This window comes from Drosophila willistoni (assembly GCF_018902025.1).
Source record: "Drosophila willistoni isolate 14030-0811.24 chromosome 2R unlocalized genomic scaffold, UCI_dwil_1.1 Seg167, whole genome shotgun sequence".
NCBI lineage: Eukaryota > Metazoa > Arthropoda > Insecta > Diptera > Drosophilidae > Drosophila > Drosophila willistoni.
This window is the reverse complement of record NW_025814050.1, coordinates 21,016,677-21,036,548: the sequence shown is the minus strand read 5'-3', so window position 1 is coordinate 21,036,548 and position 19,872 is coordinate 21,016,677. Positions and strand designations below refer to the sequence as shown.

At 35.5% G+C, this 19,872-nt stretch overlaps 1 protein-coding gene across 2 annotated transcripts in view; it reads left to right on the top strand.

The window, feature by feature from the left end:
- Nucleotides 1–18,813, top strand: part of LOC6641975 (E3 ubiquitin-protein ligase TRIM9) — an 86,182-nt gene extending 67,369 nt beyond the window's left edge. The window contains exons 2-10 of one of the 2 annotated variants that reach the window (XM_002065528.4): nucleotides 10,772–10,867; nucleotides 10,927–11,058; nucleotides 11,123–11,224; nucleotides 11,283–11,442; nucleotides 12,761–12,793; nucleotides 14,205–14,344; nucleotides 14,826–14,964; nucleotides 16,645–16,878; nucleotides 18,209–18,813. In XM_002065528.4, coding sequence (XP_002065564.3) covers nucleotides 10,772–10,867; nucleotides 10,927–11,058; nucleotides 11,123–11,224; nucleotides 11,283–11,442; nucleotides 12,761–12,793; nucleotides 14,205–14,344; nucleotides 14,826–14,964; nucleotides 16,645–16,878; nucleotides 18,209–18,498 — 1,326 coding nt within the window. In that variant the 3' untranslated portion in view covers nucleotides 18,499–18,813. The remainder of the gene's footprint in view (nucleotides 1–10,771; nucleotides 10,868–10,926; nucleotides 11,059–11,122; nucleotides 11,225–11,282; nucleotides 11,443–12,760; nucleotides 12,794–14,204; nucleotides 14,345–14,825; nucleotides 14,965–16,644; nucleotides 16,879–18,208) is intronic. The other variant, XM_023175874.2, reaches the window with a different exon arrangement.
- Nucleotides 18,814–19,872: the final 1,059 nt, after the last annotated feature.

Here is a 19,872-nt window from a genome sequence, read left to right as displayed (position 1 = left end):
TTTACTAGATATGATAAATATTTCTATACAAAATATATAGAAAATTCTAGGAAATTTGTGCATGTTTTTAGTGTTGATTGGTTTTAGTTAGAAACTTTCACTTGATCCATTCTTTATTGTTTATTATTGCACCTTAACAAGTGAAAGTTTTATTTCAAAAGAACTTTAAGAGTGACTCATGGTCATAAAGGTGAATGATGCCAACTGGATTCCCCATTACTGATTCATTTTATGTTCATTAAGAGATTTTTGACTTAAAACTCGATGACAAATTTTTCTTTGGGACACTCCAATAAATATTTACATAGTGGAGTTTCTTCTTAACGAATTTCGTTCATGCATTTCAATGGATTTGTGTCATTAAAGGTTAAAAACGGATTCCTGGCAACAACGGCAATAACAACAACAACAACAACAACTTGTTGCTGCCACTTGAAGAGCAAATTTTTATTCTTTTTTTTTTTTTTTTTGCTATACTTAGTACCGAAAATACGTGAAATTTTTCCAGCCACTTGACAAACATTTTTCCTGTCCTTGTTGTTGTGTGTTGCTATTGCTGCTGCTGCTGCTGCTGTTTGCTGCTTTGTTGTCGAATGTGTAAAGTACACAGAGTGTGTATTCTGTGTGTGTTCCGACATCAACAGCAACATCGATAGCGGCAGCTCTTTGCAATTGGATATCCAGAGGCAGAGGCTGCAGATTGGGTACGATTGGGGTACGAAGGAGGTGAAGTAGAGTAGAGCTAAGCGGCCACTTGACATTTTGGCAAATTAGTTGCGCCTCAATTTTCAATGCTTCAATGTTCCGAGTACCGAACTGAGAACGTGGAATGTGAGTGTGCCTCGCTGAAATTGGTATATTGAAGAGGATATGTATTTAGTGCCAATATGGATAAAGAGATGCCAGAGAAAGTGTGGGGTGATGTATCATTTTACTGCAGTTTGGCAAGTATAATGTCCTAGAACATGGTAATGTAAATTGTAAATTACTATTTTCAAATGGATTCCAATCAGAGGCAATACCAGTAGAGCTCTTATCATGAAATGATCTCATCAGACTTGGTGCGTTCTTATTATTCAGAATATTATGAATCATTCCAACTCTTCCATCAAATTTTTTGTCTAGATTTAAAAAAAGAGTCGAAAATCTAAACCATTTTAAGGATGATTGCCATGTTTTTTGTACAACTTGAATCTGTTTAAATTCATATTTAGCTTATTCATTTTGAATTTGTATTTCTTAGATATTAATCGTCTCATAAAATAACAAACAATAACTGGCCAAATGCAAATAACTTTCAACTTTGTGATAACTGAGACAACAATGTTGTGATATCTTGATATATTGGTGAAAATATTTCACTGGCTCTTAGATCGATATGAGAAATTCGAAATAAATATGGCTTTTCTTGCAAATTTGCCATTTTCCAATAAATTTTTCATTGAGGTCTTTTTGCTTTTCTTTATGGGAATGTATTCATGTTTTAACACTCCACCCAGGAGGCACTTCATCTTGGGCCAGGCTTGCAGTTTGGGCCTCGTTTTTCTTCCTTCCTCTTCTCAGTTGGCAATCAGAGCTCAATTAACATGTTTTCACGGTTTATGGGCGACGAGAGTCAAAGCAAACTGCATCGTCTGTGGCATTCAGAGAAAATGTAAAACAAGCCATTGGAAGCACTTAAATGCAGTCGTCGTCGTTGTCGTCGTTGTCGTCGAAGTCGTTGCCTTCAGCTAAATGGTTCGAACCCATAACACTTAAAGTCACATTTTACAGTTGCAAGTTGAAGTCGAAATGCACTTTGCATGAAAGCCAAATGCGAGCAGCAAAATTATGACCAGAAACATCAGAAATCGGAGTAAATTTTGTATTTCTTAAATGTATGCAAAAGGCAAAGTGGTCAAGTTGCTTCTGGGTGGCAAAAGTTACACTTGCAGCAAAATCGAAATGAAATATTCTTAAGAAAGTTATTGATTGACATATTTCTCAAATCATTAATAATTAATACTAATAATTTCGCTCAGTGTGGCAAAATGGAAGCTAATTGATTTGCTGGCACTTGGAAATTGTTTTGCTTGTTGACAATTTTAAGTAAATTTACACAAATTAAATTATTAAAATGGGCAAAACTGAGTTGGCGTCAAGCATTGGCAGCAGTCGTCCCAGCCGCCCATCCCCATTCTGCGGGCCCCCCGCTCCCCGCTCCACCTTATTTGAATGTACCTCACTTCAGTGAGTTGTGGGTTTTTGTCAGGCTGTCAACATTTTGTTGGCTCCCTCTGGGGGTATGTGGCGTGTCATTGCCAGAGAAATGCCAAAGCGAGAATGTTGTTACTTGACTTGTTGTTGTTCCCGTTGCTGCTATTGTTGTTGTTATACTCATTTTATTTATTTTTTTAATTTTTTTTTTTGTAATGTTGCGAATGAGAATTCTGCGGGTCGCAGCATACATGATATTGCTACACAGAGTGAGAGTGAAAGAGAAAGAGAACTGGAGAAGATGAACATTTGGGAACCCCACGAGAGAGTCCATGTCAAACATGTTTAACAGAGGGACTACCATAACAACAACAACAACTGTAGCAGGAACAATAACAAATAAAAACAACAATGTGGCAACTGGTTCCCGTTCCACATTTCCCCTCACAGTTCCCTCTCCTGCCATGCAACCAAACCATCCAACTATGTATGTTTGTATCTTGCTCTCCCCTCCTGTTGGTTTTCACTTCTGTTTCGGTTTTTGTGACAATCAAAATAAAAATAAATACAACCCGAAAAATATCCACCAAAAAACCAAAATGTTTGCAACTGTCACTGAACAAGAGACACAATACAAACACAAACCAAAAAACAGAAAACAAAAAAGAACCAACTGCAGCTAAATCAAAAAAAAAACACCAAACTTTTTCAGTTAGATAAGAACAAAACCACACAAAAAAAAAGTTGTTTTATGCTGGTTTTTTTAGATTTCTAGATTTTTGCATATTTTAAAGTTCAAACAAATATTTCAACCAAAAATCCAACTGAATTTTGTGATAAGAAAAATGTGTCAGTCACTTGCTTCGTTAGAATAACATGAGTATAGAATAAAAATAAAAGATATATGATAAAAATCCACACAAAAAATCTGTTTTTTACAGATTTAAGGCTATTGGGTGAATGCACTTCGACAAGTTGATCAAAGGGTTCTATCTGGCTCTGATATTTATTTACTTTTTACCATAAAGAGAGAATGGTGACCCCGTCGTGCACAGCAGTCGTGTGCAGTTTTCACTCAATTTCAATATGAAACGAAATGTGACCCCATGTGATTATTAGCTACTCGAGTTTAACTTTCTGCTAACAGCAAAAGGGATTTTTAATAGGAGCATATTTATCATTTTAAACAAAATATATATCCTTGAACAAAATACAGATCCTTTTAAACGAATTTCTTTTTTATGCTGTACTTAAATTGCACAAGAAAGTTTGCAATTTCGATCAACTTTTTGTTGCTTGTTTGTAATTCAAAGGATGATAAAATACATAGGAATTAATTTACCTAAAAGAAGTTTTCCAACTGTAAAAAGTTAACTTCTTTTTTGTTGGTCTACTTTCCCCATACACATTTATGTTTATTTAAATCAAGGTCTCTTTAGTTATTCGTATCATGTGTCATCTGTTTCAAGCACAGTTTAAAGTCAATTTGAGCATCATTATTTACGCATAAATTATGTGGAATTAAAGGCGGTGAACCAAATCAAAACTCAACGAAAGCGTCCCCAAAGACACTTCCTCGGAAATCATTATAATCAACTTGTTATACAAGTGTGTGTGTGTGTGTGTGTGCGTGTGTGTATTTTCATTTTATAATTTGCAATTTTGACCATATTTGGTCTTTGCTTACTCTGCACACAAGAAATGTCTTGTATTGCCATAAAAGGGGGGCGTAACTTGGACTTCAGATCAAAATTTAACTCAAAGGGACCAACTAAGAAGCACTTTTAATGCAATTTCTTCTCTCCTTGACTTTGATTTCCATTCGTTATAAGCGACATGTGTCGCCCCATTATATTGCCAGAAAGGAAAACTAATGCGACAAATTTTGCTTTATTTTTGTGCTTCTCCAAATCAGAGTTAGTATTTTGTGACACATTTCGAGAGATTTTTGCATTATTGTATAACAAGATGACATTTTGTGTCAAATTAGTGACATTTAGTGGCGCAAAAAATAACGTTTGCGAAATGATAACAGGGGCAACTTGTTCGTTTTAGGGGGAGAAAATACCATAATGGGGGTTAAGTCTGACAGATATGACAGAATGGAATATGTTGGCTTGTGACATTGAATGGATTATAAGTGCTTTTTTTCTGGCTCTACTTCTAAAGCTTTTGAAAAGGTATACTGAAAAACAACATCTAGTCAAACAAAAAAGAAACTACTTATTATCAGAGCAGTAAAAACATCCTTAAATATGGTTGATATATAAAATTAAACATTTGCTACGCTCAGTTCCATTGCTTAAGTCTCTGGTTCAGCCAACTCCCTTCTGAATGCAATTTTGGCACCGACATGAGATGAGATTAAGTGGCTTACATCTTTGGGTGAAGCATCCGCATCAGCAGCAGCAGCGGCAGCGGCAGCAGATGCCGTTATGCATTTTGAGTGTCTGCCCAAGCCATGCGAAACGTAGCGAAGACAATGGCTCAGAATCAGAATGAGAAACGGATACCATAAATGAAGTAAAATAAAATGAAAGAAAAGAAAAGAAAAGGGGTCAGTCGAAAAGTCGAGACTTAACTTTGAGGCCGAACGCCGCTGCGTTCATTGGTCTTATGCTCTCCCGTCTTGGTAATGAATTGTAAACGCAGGCACGTGGCCTTGCTCTCAGATGATGGGATGATAGGATAATGATGATGACAACTTCAACTTAGTTTTCCAGATCAAATCGAAAGTTAGTTTTCTCAGGGATTAGACAGAAGTAAAAGTATTAGCTCCTGACTCTCCCGCATGCCCCAGGCACATACACATAAACACATTCGGTTCAAGTCCCTGGAGAGTCCCACACACACACTCCCACGTTGGCCTGGCCAACTGTTTCTATTTTCTTTGACCATTTGTTGGGCAAGTGTTGGCGAGGGGGAGTGTCGATAAAACGTGTTCCACTTCATGGTTGTGTTATTTTAAATTTGTCATGAAAATATTTTCATACCTCCTCTTCCTCCGTCTCACTTGAATTCTTCTTCCTGCTTCTCGTTGGCTCCCTTTTTCCTTATGGCAAATGTCTGCATATGCTCCGCTTGAATGTTTCCTCCGTTTTAGATGCTGTTCTTGTTTCCTTCGTTTCTTCCTTCTCTCTGGCTAATTAATAAAACTAACCAGCGATTATGTTAACTGCTTGTCTGGCTGTCGCCTTTAAATGTTCGTCAATTCATCATCAACTTGGCATGCAAATCATTTAAAGCCTTCTTCGTCTTGGTCTTCGAATTGTAATCCAATTTAAAAAGTCCCAACTACAGTTGCCTGCACTTCCCTTTTCTCTTCTTTTCTTTCATTTTTTTTGACTCTGTCTTCCATAAATCAATATAGAGAGAGAGGTGAAGAAGGCTGCTTGGAAATTCGCTTAACATTCATATCTTGTCGGGAATGTAAGTTATATTTTTTTATCTTACTTTAAAGGCAACTGCAATGCGCCTCACATTACTCACAGCACACAGAAAGTTGAATGAATGAATGAGCAGCCACAAAGACGAACCACGAGCAGGTTTTGGAGTAGGAAAAGAGAGAGGGGTCAGAGGGGGAGAGACAACTGCAAAGGTAAGGCAAAAGTCATACACTATCCAGGGCTAAGTAAAAGGCAACAAGAACTCTGGCTGAGATTTACATACAAGGGTGACTCATTGAGAATTCATTGAAAATTGAATGGAAAAGTTTAAAGATTCAATAATCTGATAAACCAGACATCGTAGGTTTGGCAAATATGTTTAGCTTTAAAGCTGATTATCTAAGTTAGTACTGGAAAAATAATATATTAGCAATTTCTCTGGAAGACATAACAAGATTATTCATCTCAAGTATTTTCCCTATAAGACATAAATTAAACAACATTCAAATCAGACACAAAATTTGAAATGCCTAATGAGGCAAACATTTTTCAAATATTTGAAAGAAAGCAGAATATTTATAACTATGATTCTAATAATAAATAAAAGTTATATAGACTTCCAGAATATTCTGGAACATATGTTCAACTTCTGCTTTTTTTTAGTTATAAAATTCCGAAAACCTAAACCATAAAAAAGCAATTGTTTTTTGTGCAGAAAAGGATTTTCCCAAAGCCTTCTCAATAAAAGGCTCATTTTTCGTGATTTTCCAATTTCGTTTTATATCACGTCATATTTATTGATCCACCCTGACAAATGCATAACCATTTTTTTTATTATAGCACACACAAAATCGGTCATTTCTGTTTCTTGTTGTACCATTTGAGCAACAACTCAATGTGAATTGCCATTTTTTTTTTGTTGCCCCCACGTGTTGCATGTAACACGAAATTGTTGTTAATAATATTTATGTGTCTGCACTTTTTACGGATTTAAGCTACTTAAGCTCGTCTCTGGTCGTCTCGTCTCGTCGCTGGTCGTGTCATATAACCCGACAATATATTTACAGCTTTATGGCATTAACTGCATTATAATTCAAACTGTAAAAATAATGTTTGACCACCTGTTTGGGCACTTGATGAAGACTCGTTGTCACGTCTCGTTGTTTTGGCCACATAAATATCATTTGCCACATGTGCCATAAGGCTTCAAATTGTATATGCATGTATGATTATATCATAAATATATCAAATATAATCATCAACTGTATAGAAATAAATATATACACTTGGCTGCCATTAAAATCTAAAGAACTAAATTTCCATCATAGTTGAGTTCATTTATTTGAATGACTTGGAATGGTTTAACGAGCTGCCAATTTGTAGTTTTAAGCACTTTTTAGCTCGTTTGCAAAATGCTGGCCATAAAGTGTTGTTAGATGTCAATTATCGCAATTAGCTGAGGTTAAAAGAAACACTAAATTCTCAATTAAACTTTATATTTATACGAGACTCTACATTACCATAAATTGTGTTAGATTTAGAACGACTTAACATCAACTAAAGGCTTAAAAGATTATAGAACTATATCATAAACTATTTAAAAACTTGGCCATATTATATTATCCAATTTTATTGACCTTTTATGGCTTTGATATTTTAATAATTGAAATTTGCAGCCACACTATTATTACTTTGCATTACTATAAAAGCTAGTAATGTATTTCAATCGATAAATGGCTTTCCAACACTGAATGTTTTTCTTCAACACCTTATAAGCGAATAGTGTTGAGCAATTCCAAAAATGCTAAACCGCTTTTAAAGCCAAACGAAGTCATATTTAACAAATTCGTTAAGTTTTTTCAAATTTAAGTAAACAGAAAACTAAATGGTTGCCCCTCGATTATAAATTTTGTCCTCTATCATTTTCTTGGCATCTGCCTTATACATTTGTATATGATATGCCTAGTTTCCTTTAATGAGCTTCCCATTTGGCACGATTTTCGCTACTATATCATCATGCCCAACTACTTCTAAGAAGACTTAGTGTATGCCTTTGTCTTTATTTATAGAACTAAATTATGGGGAACACACCATATCCAAGAGGGTGTGAGTATGTGCGCGCCTTGATAATCAGCCATAGGAGTAAAGTAGCTTGGCAACTTGTTGCTAACTTTGCTTCTGTTGCTGGCGCCAATCCCAATCCCAATCCTCAGCCGCAGTAGCAGCAGACATAGTCGCCCAACATGTCGCCAAGAAGTCTGCGATTTTTATCTTAAGAGTCTAGCTACAAATTTGTGTGTGTCGTGTCGAAGAATTTTTGCATTGCAAGTTTGCAGTTACATAGTTGCTTGAAATTTGTATACAGTAATTTCTTTCCTTTAATTCGGATACTTTAATAATTCTGAAATTCTTTACCAATGTGAGGAGCGACTCATTGAAAGTGGTCTTTGAGCTTTTCAATAATAAATGCATTTCATAAATCCCTAATTAAGGGGCAGCAAATATTTTGGACGTTAATAAGGGCACTTTTCCCCATTGAATCCAACCACCGAATCCTTGAGTTGAAAACAAGTCAGCTTATGACGATTACATTCATTAACTGAATGCCTGTTCCCCCGCCTACGATAGTCCCAGCCAGACAGATGGTTAAAGCGCTGAAAAGTCGGCAACAAGAGGGAATATGGCATATCTAGAGGATGAGGACGAGAGATCTGCTAAGTGTGTCTGGGAGCTGGAGAGAGAGTTGACGGGGTGGCTAAGAATGCGCAATGCGAGTCGGGCGTTGAAATTTAATCCCTCAAGGGTTGCTTCAACGCTTCTTGGACAATGCCTGGACCCGGTGCCAGAGAATGGAGTCTGTTTTGCATTGATAAGCCTGGCTCCCTGGCTTTTTTTCTACTGCTTGTCCTTTTATGTGACGCATCAGCAGAAAAAAAAAACTGAAAATAAAAAGTGAATGAGAAAAAAAGCTGAAACTCAACCGAAGGAACCAACAAATAAACTCTTTTTTATCAGACAGCATAAAAAATGAAATAAAAATAATATGACATGTTTATGCCCCGACTACGAAGACGACGCCGACCAAAACCAAGAAGAAGAAGACGATGGCCACGGCGACGCACAGCGGCGACACTGAAGACATTTTAAAGGTTGCCCAGCGCCGGGGCAAATGCAAATCATGTAAATAATTTAAGAGCTTTTCGCTTTGTCATTGCTACGGCGAATGGGGCAGCGGTGGAGCAGCGGTTACTCTTCCTCATCCCCTCCTCCCGTTCCAGCCGTTGTGACACATGTGACAGAAGGCAAGCAAAAAACAAATAAATTATTAAGTTGTTAAGAGAAACCAACGGCAGTAACAAAAGCCCAATGGCCAGTCACTCATATTAATGGGTGTTTAAGGCCCGCAACATTGATATGAAAGGAAGTAGCACGAAAAATCGGAAATGATTAAAGAAAAATTACAGAAACCATTTCGTAGAAATGTTATGCGAGTTTAAGAAATATTTATAAATTGCTTTTACACGATTTCATAAATGAAAACGTTATTTTTTAAAATCGTTACGGGAATCTTTAATAGAATTAACCGCTAAATTATTTAAGAAACTTCAAAGAGGAAAAACTTAAAGTAAAATTACAAAATATTTTCTCTCTGTCATTTTTGCTTTGGAAATATGCAGCCACACTATTTTCAAAGCGTAGAGGAAAATAATAAAGAAATCCAAAAAGTTAAAATTACAACTCATTTCTGTTTATTATATAATATACAAATTTAAGTTATCCATTAGTTCCATTAAATTTGACATAGATTCAAATGCAAATGAGCATTTGGACTTTGCTCTTTTGACAATATATCAATTTTTGGCACAATTTATTTCAAAAGCCCGTATAAATTTTGCTTTTGTTTGCCCGATGACTAATTGTTAAATCCAAAAAGTAAACTTATTCCCAACCAATGGGTGGCAAATCCGGACTCATATAGTTGTAATTATGTTGTACCTGCAGCTATTTTTGAATTGATCAGGCAAACAAAAGGCGAGACACTGGCAAATACGACTAGATATTTCTGTTATTACAGAAAATGGCAAAAAAAAAAGGCAAAAACTCGTAATGAGAGTGGAAAAACACATTCACTGGGAAGCAGAACAAAAGCGGGATAGGAAAGGGTGGGGGGCGGAAAAAAGGTAGCCAACAATAACGTTTCCTCTGTTTGTCTAGAAAAGTGAAAAGCATGTAAATGCCCTGGGCGTTACCCATTACAAGTGCACGGGCAGAGAGAACTTGTGTATGTCTGGTCCCGGCACTTGAATGCCGTAGCTGGACCAACAATTGTAAGAGTCACAGCAAAAGGGACGAAGAAAGTGTCCTGAGGGCAACTAAAATAACACACAAAAATGGGTTTTGCCTGTCAGTTGAGGTTCAGCAGAGAAAGTGCAAAGGGGCTGCCGGCTGGGTTGCTGGGTTGGGTGAACGAAGTTATTTTAATGCTAATGAATTGAAATTGTTTGTATAAAATTTAATTGTAGAGACAAATTTTTGGCGCCTCCCGTGTCAACTGTCAAATCCAAATGTTGAATGAGCCGCAACATTCCACAAAAACACAATGGAAATGGCCAAATTAAACAAATGGCCAACATGTTAGATGGGCCCGGGAGAGGTTGGCAGACTGGGAATGTGAATCATTAGCGCTGAGCACTAAAATAACAATGAAAATTTAAATAATTTATGAAAATTATTACCAAATGTGCAACACTTTATTAAGCAATGTAATTAAGAGCTAAAAATGTCACTCCCATTCTTCTTGATTGCTTATATAGAATATATACCTATATAAATGATTCTATATAAAATAAATTGCAAATTGGAAAATGTGTGTTCTTAATAAAAAGTGCTAAAGCGGTTTTTAAGCTGTGTATTAAATTTAGCAAACCTTTTCCCCCTACACTGAAATACCTTCGGCTAACTAAAAAAAGACGCCACCGCAGGCGTGACTATTCAAAAAAAAAAAGGAGACATGACCAGGACGACACTTCATAAAAACACGAGCAAAGAACCGTAAACTTTTATGACAAGCAACCAAGTTGTCGTTTTTTTTTTCGTTTTCGCGCATACTGGTATTTTAATTTTGCACTGATGTCATTGTCCTTTTCTGATGCACTGTTTCCACCCACTCTTCGACTCTCTACTTACAGACGGAACTTTCACACAATCTGCAACAATTGTCGGAGAAGGCACGTTCCACAACCGAATTCATACAGCGCCTCAAAGGCATGAGTGACAAAGTAACGGTAAGTACGAAGGACGAGTGGGAATTTTTCATATTTTAATCATTTTGGGATTCATTCAGGAATCCTGCATCGAATTCGAGCGTCTGGTGCATGCCCAATGCGAGGCTTTGATCCAGGCCATACACGATCGTCGCGAATATTTGCTAGAAGCCATTCGAATGGATAAGGACACCAAAATCAGAATACTTAAGGTAAGTTTCAAGTTAACTAAAGATTAAGAACGGTATAGAAATAAATTTTATTGCATTTTTGCAGGATCAACAATCAAATTGTACGGGCAAATTACAACAGACTACAGGTCTAATACAATTCTGTATTGAAGCTCTGAAAGAGACTGATAGCGCAGCCTTTCTACAGGTTGGTTAAACTTGCTCTCAACTCAGGGCTTATAATTAACTAATTCGCTTTAATTTAGGTCGGCTCTATGCTTATCAATCGGGTCACCAACACAGATATGACCTGGCATCAGGAGGTCACCAATGCTGCTCCACGTGTCTCTCCCATTGTTGACTTGACTTTGGATGATGCCGCCCTGGTTCGAGCCATAGATAATTTGAATTTCATTCAAATGAAAGGTGAGTTTGATATTTTAAACACTGCTTATAGGTAAATACTACTAACAATTAGCGTTACTAATTTCTGAATGGGTTTCAGAGGATAAAAAGTAGAGATTAGAGAATAGAAAAAGAAACTTTTGGAAATAACTAGAAAGCCTTTTGAAAGATATGTTTCAACTTGGCTAGAATGTTAAAGCATATTGTTAGTAAAATTATTTTGGTAGAGATTAATTTGTAATAAGTTGAATTTAGAAAATCAGAGATAAACCTAGAAATATTGGATGATAAAATTGATTCGAAAAAGCGGTTTTACATAATCATATTTGCTTTAAGAATTAATTCTTTGAGTTATGTTGAAGAAATTGATTGTTTAAGGATGATCTGAGTTAAGCTTAATCAATAAACTAGTATTTATTAGCCAATTTGGATAGAAACTTTAACAAAATGTTGCCAAAAGTGTGCAAGGTGGTAAAGTTAGAAATATCTTGGTTAAGGTAGTTCAATTTTTATGAGATCTTTGATGCAAAATTCATCATCGATTTTGATTTAAAAGTTATCAAATTGTATTTACCAATAAATCAAATCTAAGCATAGCCACTTAAGTTTAAGTAAGAGGCAACAAGTTATTAGGAACTATTAATTGGAATCAAATGATACACAACTCAACTAATCAAATAATAATTGCATGAAGCAATAATGCAAGGTCTTAAGCAGTTTCGATACCAAACTGTAAATTTGGAAATATATTAGATGCAATTAATGGAGATGTATGCATAGAAGTTTTCTCCCCTTTGGTATATAAATTATAGTAATTGTTTGTATGTTTGTCTAACAAGGCGTGCCCCATAAATATTGTCACTAATTGTCACACTTATGTAACTACACACACATACACATCCACACCCACATAACACACACACACATAGATGAGGTGTGAAACACCGTGTTGTAAATATAAACTCTTTGACTCAATCCTTAAAACTGAAATTGAGAAGAAATCGAATAGAAAGTGGTCCCAAGAGAAAATAGTTTTAAATATAGAAAGAAAACTAAAGGGAAATTGAATGGCAAGTGGGGAAAATGCCACACACACACACACACATACACTGAAATGAAAACTCACAGAAAGTGTTGTAATTTAATATTCAAACAATAAACTATAGATAGTGAATGTCATTTTAATAGCTATATAATAATCTATATATATATACTTATATATTGATATATTTTGTCACATGTCTAACAATATTTTTGTGCTTTCCATTTTACCATTTATCAATGTGGCTTCTGCTTTCATTATATAAACAAAATTTAAAATTTAACACAAAAATTAAAGCTGTCAAAGATGGAGATGAAAGATGTCCGGCAGGTGAGCAACAACAAACCAACCAAACAAAACAAACAAAATGAAAAGAAAACCCACAACTCAAAATGCAATTCCATATAAAAAAAAAAATTATATATTTTAATTCTACAAAACAATTTCATGGAGTTGATTCTTAAAAAAACAGACACAACCACACCCACACACACACGCACACACACATATTTGTCCTAGCGTACTTACTCAACCCCAAAAAAATTTGACATTTTCATTGTCAATTGTCCACACATTGACATTTTCATTGTCGGCCATTTTGTTTTTTCACGATATACAAAAAAAAAAAGAAAGAAATTTCCGTTTTTGCTTTTGTTTTATACTCTCACGCATCAGCCTACGCATAATAATTTTCTCTCTCTTCATTTTCATTTATATAAAAATAAAACCAAAAAAAAAAATATATAAAATTCGAGACGAAATTCCTGTCAAAATATTTCTGTGCACTTCCGTTTCTGTCACTTTGAAAAAAAAAAGCTTTTCCTCCCACTCACTAGGTTTTCCTTTCTCTGTTTTCTTTTGATACCCTTTGCGCTGGGGTATATTTATTTTTTAAAAGTCCCTAAAAGAAGGCAAAACTGTAGATAGTTTGACTTATCTAGCCATAACTATAGTGACATTTTATACATTTATATTTCAAATGATGTGAGATGTGAGTAAATTTCTATTTCTCTTGATATTTTATTACCAAGAATTATTATTTCTTTCAGACCTTAAAAAAAGAATTATTTATATATTTTAACTAATACAAGTTCATCCTACTTTTAGACTCTGCTCAAAACTTGGCTGATTGCCTTCTCACGTTTCTCTTACTGTATATTTTCTCTCTGGTTTTCCATTTATCCTTTTTTTCTGGAATATATTTTTTACTACTCTCTTACCTTTTTTTGTTTCACCACTGACATTTGACAGCTTTTGGCGCCTTTTTAATTTGATGTCAACCCTCTGAAGAGAAAATATATTTTTTATTTATTTTTTGTGGCATAATTTTAGGCGTTTTATATTTGTGTTTGTGTGTGTGTGTGTGAGAGAGTTTTGTGTTTTTTGTGTCATAAATTTTTATTGTCTGGGTGTTGGTTTTTAATGGTCTTTCATGGTTTTGAGTTTTATGTTGTCGAGGGCGTGGATTTTGTTGCCCAATTAATCTGTATAATGAATGTTTAATGCTTTATTTTTTTTTTTTGGTAAATTCTTTTTGGTACATAGATTTTATTTCCTTTGATTTAACTCTCTTTCACACACACACTGACAATCATCCTTACTAATACTCATCCTTGAACATTTTCATAATAATTAGCAACAAAAAGGAGAGTGTATTTATTCTCTCTCTTAGTGAAACGAATTTTACTTATAAATATTCATGATCTCTATGTTTGTTACTTTTTCCATCACTCCCATTTAGCTCCCCTGACACCCACCATAATACCATCCGACTGCTCGGCGGAAAATAATTCAGTTACTGTGGCGTGGCAGCCACCGAATCATTCATTCATCGAGGGCTATGTACTCGAATTAGATGATGGCAACGGCGGCGAATTTCGGGTGAGTATTTAAACTGATGCCGTGTGAATAAAGTAAACTAATCGCATTTTGCTGGTGTCAAACTTGGTTGGAATAGTTGAATATGGTCAAATTTTCATATACCAGAACATTTTTCAAAAGATATTCCAATGATTACCTATGATCATCATAAAAATTGCATTTAAATGGACTAATTGTAAGACATAAAAATGTTATGTGAAAAGCATAAAGTTTTAATTATTTCAATTAATAATTGAGCAAAATTTTGAAAAATATATGTTCGTTCACCCAGTTAAAAGAAAAAACTCAATATTAAACAAATTCATTCAAAATTAATGAACCATTTGTAAGCCAAGAATATATAAAACAAAAAAAAAAAAAAACAATTTTGTTCAACCAAATTAAAAAAACAACAACACGGTTTTCATCTACATATACGTTCATATATATTGAATTTCCACTTGATAAACTTTTCTTTTGGTTTCCTTTTCTCCATTAACAGGAAGTCTATTGCGGCAAGGAAACAATTTGCACTGTGGATGGCCTCCACTTCAATTCCATGTACAATGCCCGAGTGAAGGCATTCAATAGCGCCGGTGAGGGTGAATATTCCGAATTGATTGGACTCCAGACGGCCGAAGGTGAGCTATATAGTTCAAATAGTACTCGAATACCAAGTTTTAACTAGATTTTTCAATTAAAAGAGAGCAAAACATTGGCTGGCAGAGAGGAGAGGAAACTAGGAGTCTGAGCTACTTTTCCTACCAACTGTTTTATAATTTAATCCTTTTCGGTCATGGGGCATTCGCCTCACAATTTCACTTCCTCGAGTTTGCCCCGTCTCCGGCTCATTTTCAGCCGCTCCTCTGCCGTTCCGTTCGTGCTTTGCATGTCAAACAGCCATTGACCCCTTTTTACGCCTGCCAGGCAGACGAAACGATGACGCGGAGATTGCAAACGGGAAAGGGGAAGTGGAAAAAAGAGTTGCCCGAGCCTTTTTGCAATCCAATTCTCACTTGATTGATGCAGGCGCCACCTGACAGGGAACTCCTCCTTCGTCTCACATCAGTTCAAACTCAGGGTTCTCCTCCGCCTTCGTCAGAGTGTTCCTTCTTCCATTTCCAGCCGTGACCACAACGGCGTAAAGTTATTTAATTTATAAAATTGCGAGGCGCATTTTAACGTGAAACAATTTTATTGCCCTGTCGCCCTGTTGTTTAATTTGCAACTTTTAATTGATTATTTCTCTTAACACCGCAGTGAATTGTCTTAAAACAGTGGTTTCTCTCCTTCAAAAGACGTTTCCTTCATTTGTTTGGCGAATGATGGCCTAACCCCAAAAGCAAATTGTTATTTTACAAACTGTTTACTGAGTAGAGACGCGTGCGTTTAAGTAATTAACAGACAAGAGCAACAAAAACCGAGTAATACCAAGTTGATGGGGCATGACAGTTGCCCCGGGGCAGTAGGGCTCTCTCTCTCTTCACTCTTCTCTTTATTGAAGGGGTTATACAATATAGGAGTGAAATTTATAGCCTGAATTAATTGCTTTACTAACCTAGTAAAGAAAAAGTGTTTTAGCTTTAAAAATTAGAAATTTTAGAAGAGAAGTAATGGCAAGTATTTGAAAGAAAGAAAAGAAACTCTTGATTTAAGCACTACCAATCTTTTAGTTCAACAAAGAAAATCAACGCTTTATATTTAGTCATCAACTTTAAAAGTTGTATATAAAATAATACTTCCTTTTTTCATTAGAGACTACATTTATAGTTCTGTTTTTAATTCCCGCTCGTTTTATAACAATTTCGACTAGGTTAGGTAACTTATTTAACAATAACTTTGCTTCTTGCACTAATTAGGTTTTAAGTTTACAGTTCTCTGGACGACTATAACTATTTGTTTTACCATAAAATGTTGCCTTGGTTGGGGTTAGCTTTAGTTGGCTTTCTCCTCAACTAATCGCCAAGTTATCTACTTGAACTCATAAACAAAAGCCACCAAGTCAAAACCATAAAGTAGGTTCTACTCCTAGTCAAAGTCCTTGTCCTTAGGTGCTTTTGTGGTTGTGTTCTCTGGCCACACAATTGCCCAGTTACAGTGGCTCTGGGCTACATCACCATCATCATCCTCCTCGTCATCGTCAAGAACATCATCATTATCATCCTTAGACAGCAGACAACAGACAACAGAGTCCCAGCTGACTGTCAGCCACTGTTGGCCACTTAAAATGTAGTAACCACTTGAGTACGGAGTAGGAATTTTCTGTATTTTGTTTAACACTTTTTACTCATTTTTCGTTTTTGTTCTTCTCTCTGTTGCAGTGGCCTGGTTCACATTTGATCCGGTTTTGAGTGGCGGCGCCGGTTCTGGATTAAATTTTAGTAAAAATAATGCCACTGTCAGTGTCGAGGGCTGGGAGCATCGTGTGGCTCTTGGATCGGTTGGATTCTCCCGTGGCATTCACTATTGGGAGTTCACCATTGATAACTATACAGCCGATACGGATCCGGCATTTGGTGTGGCTCGCATCGATGTGGCCAGAAATAAAATGTTGGGTAAGTAGTTGCAAAGCGAAATTCAATTAAAACTCTGCACAATAATCACAAACTTTTTCATTAAACACTGTGTGACTCGACTTTGAGATACCCGGTAGTTGAATGAATCTCGAATCGTTATATTCCAAATTTGTTGTACAAACAAGAGCTCTTAAGTACTATATATACCCCACCTTAAGTGCAGGGTACTTAAACCAAATCGAGGAAAATTCAGTTGACAAAAAAGGAAAAGTTCACAACTAATCGAGAAAAGCGAAAAAAGAGACGAAAACTTTGCCATTTCACAGCCTTTCTTCAGTATGAAGCCAATAAAATACCAGAAAGGAAAAACTTTTCCTTTTTGTTTGTATGCGTAAAGTGTTGCCACACACACCCACGCCCCCAGCCGCCTACCGAATGCCAAAGCAAAGGCGCCTAAAAGTATTCCAATGCAAGCAAATTGATTGAAAATGTGCGTGAGAGGCATTAAAGGAAATGGTGAGGGCAGTAGTTGGGAATGGTGGACAGGGGGTCGAGGGATGCCCTAAGTAGGAGTTTCTCAGACAAAAGTAATTAAAAGTGCGCCACTTCAGACTTTTGTGCATTTGACACAAAACTTTTATTTGCCAACCGAGAAAATAAATTATTCTTTTTTCCTTTTGTTGTATTCTTTCCTTTGTCTCTGGGGTTTTTGTTTTTTTTTTTGTCTCATAGATTTTTAAAGTGCCTCACGCACCATTTAATTCCCTCAAGTTGCAAAACTTGGCAAGTTTTCAAATTAAATTTTCATTCTCACTCATATGTAAAACGTGAGGATGTAAATGTAAAAGTTTTCCAGGTGACGCGACGCGTGGCTCTCGTGAGTCTGAAATTGACGCTAAAAACTAACCGTTTGCAGTTGCAGTTGGCACTTTGGGCCAAGTTCATTTGATTGTTGTTGTTTTACGAGTCTCAAGTTGTCATTTACAATTTTATAACATCCACAGACCGATATGACAGTCAGACATTGACAGTTGGAAGAAGATGAGTCCTTGCGGGACGCAAACTATATTCGAGACTTAACTTGAAACTTTAGTTGTTCTAGTGGCTTAAATATTTCAATTTGGATGGATGAATCTATTTCCTTTAAGCACTCTTTCCTTAAATATATATCATTTCTTGAAAGACTTTTATCAGAAAACAACCTTAATATCATTTTAAGATAGATTAAAGAACTGCTATATCAACACTATAAACTTCTTATTATAAATTAATAAAAACAACATTAACAATTAGAAAACGTTTTATAGTTCAATATGAAACTAAAGTGACTAATTTTTCTTTGTGCAACATTTCTTCAATGCATTTGCAGGCAAAGATGAGAAATCATTTGCCATGTACATCGATCGTCAGCGATCATGGTTCCAGCACAATTCCGTCCATGAGCGACGTGTTGAGGGAGGCATTACCACAGGCAGCACAATTGGAGTACTTCTGGATCTGGAGAGACATACTCTGAGTTTTCTGGTCAATGAAATGCCACAAGGTTCGGTGGCATTCCGGGATCTCTATGGTGTGTTCTATCCAGCTGTGAGCATCAATCGAGGCGTTACTTTGACCATGCACACGGCTTTGGATGCACCCAAAATGGATTATTTCTAAGATGTGCAGTGTGGAAAGGTTTAAGCAAAAAGATAATAGCAAATTCTGTGTATATATTACATTAGCAAGTTATTGGTGTCTATATATAAATACATACATATATATATATATCTAAACTTACATATATGCTTCTATAATCGTCTCTGTAGTTTGTTCGAGCAAAGTTTAGCACAACATATCTCCACCCCAATCTAATCTAAAACTACAGTAATTTAATCAAAACAAATCGTATCTTTATATACATATATATATCTTGCTAAAATTTTAGTAGTTTCTAAAACGTTGCAGCAAATTATTTCAAATAATTGCACAAGAAAATTATTAACCATATATTTAAAAACTTTATGTAAAATATGATAAAGAAAAAACGAAAAAAATAAAACACTTTTTAATAATTCTGCAAAAAGCCAAAAACCAATTAAACACCAAAAAAAAGTCAAATCAAATTTACTAAACAACAAAGTAAGAAAAATCGAAAAAACAAACCACAACAACAAAAACAAAACCATAAGCAAACAAAAATCCAATTAGAATTTAGCATAGAAAATAATAACAAATCAAAAAGGAAAAAAATTGCAAAAAATAAAATAAAAAGAAAAAACATGTTTTTTAGTTTAAAGACTGAACAAAACAATGAAGGAAAAACGAGAGTAAAAATTTCACATGCAAGTCGGTTGAGTCGACTTTGAGATACCCTGTACCAAGTAGATGAGGTGTTTAAACAAATATTTGAAATGGCCAGATACAAAAAAAATAATAAATGCAACTTCTTCAACTTTAACTACTTTTAATTTAACAAATAAAAGTTAATTCTGTTTATCAAATTTTGGGATTATATAAAAACTTTTAGAAGGACAAGCCCCTTTGAGTTAAAACAAAAATAAAATGAAGTAAGTAAGTCGTCTCGCCGACTTTGGTATACCATACACCAGTAAAGCAAATATTTCAAGCATTTTCACATGCTTCTTACAAGCATATCTTAGTATCTCGCTCACTCAATCATACGAGCACCCTAGCGCCCCCACCAGCCAACGGCCAACTCCGGCCTTATGGAAAAACGTTTATATGCATAACTCGACTGTTTTTTATCCGATTTTGATCAAATTTGGTATTTTGATAGATATTAGTATTAAATTTAAGTGTGCCAAATTGGATTGCATGAGGTAAAAAAATACGGGAGATAATCAAGTTTTTCAAATTACGGGGGCGGAAAAGGGCGTGGCAAAATTTTTATACATACAAAATGTGTGCATTTACTAAGCGAATATACATACCAAATATGGTGTCTCTAGCTAGAATAGTTTTTGAGATAAACGTTTTTTTTAAATTGCGGGGGCGGAAAGGGGCGTGGCAAAAATTTGAAATAAACTTGAT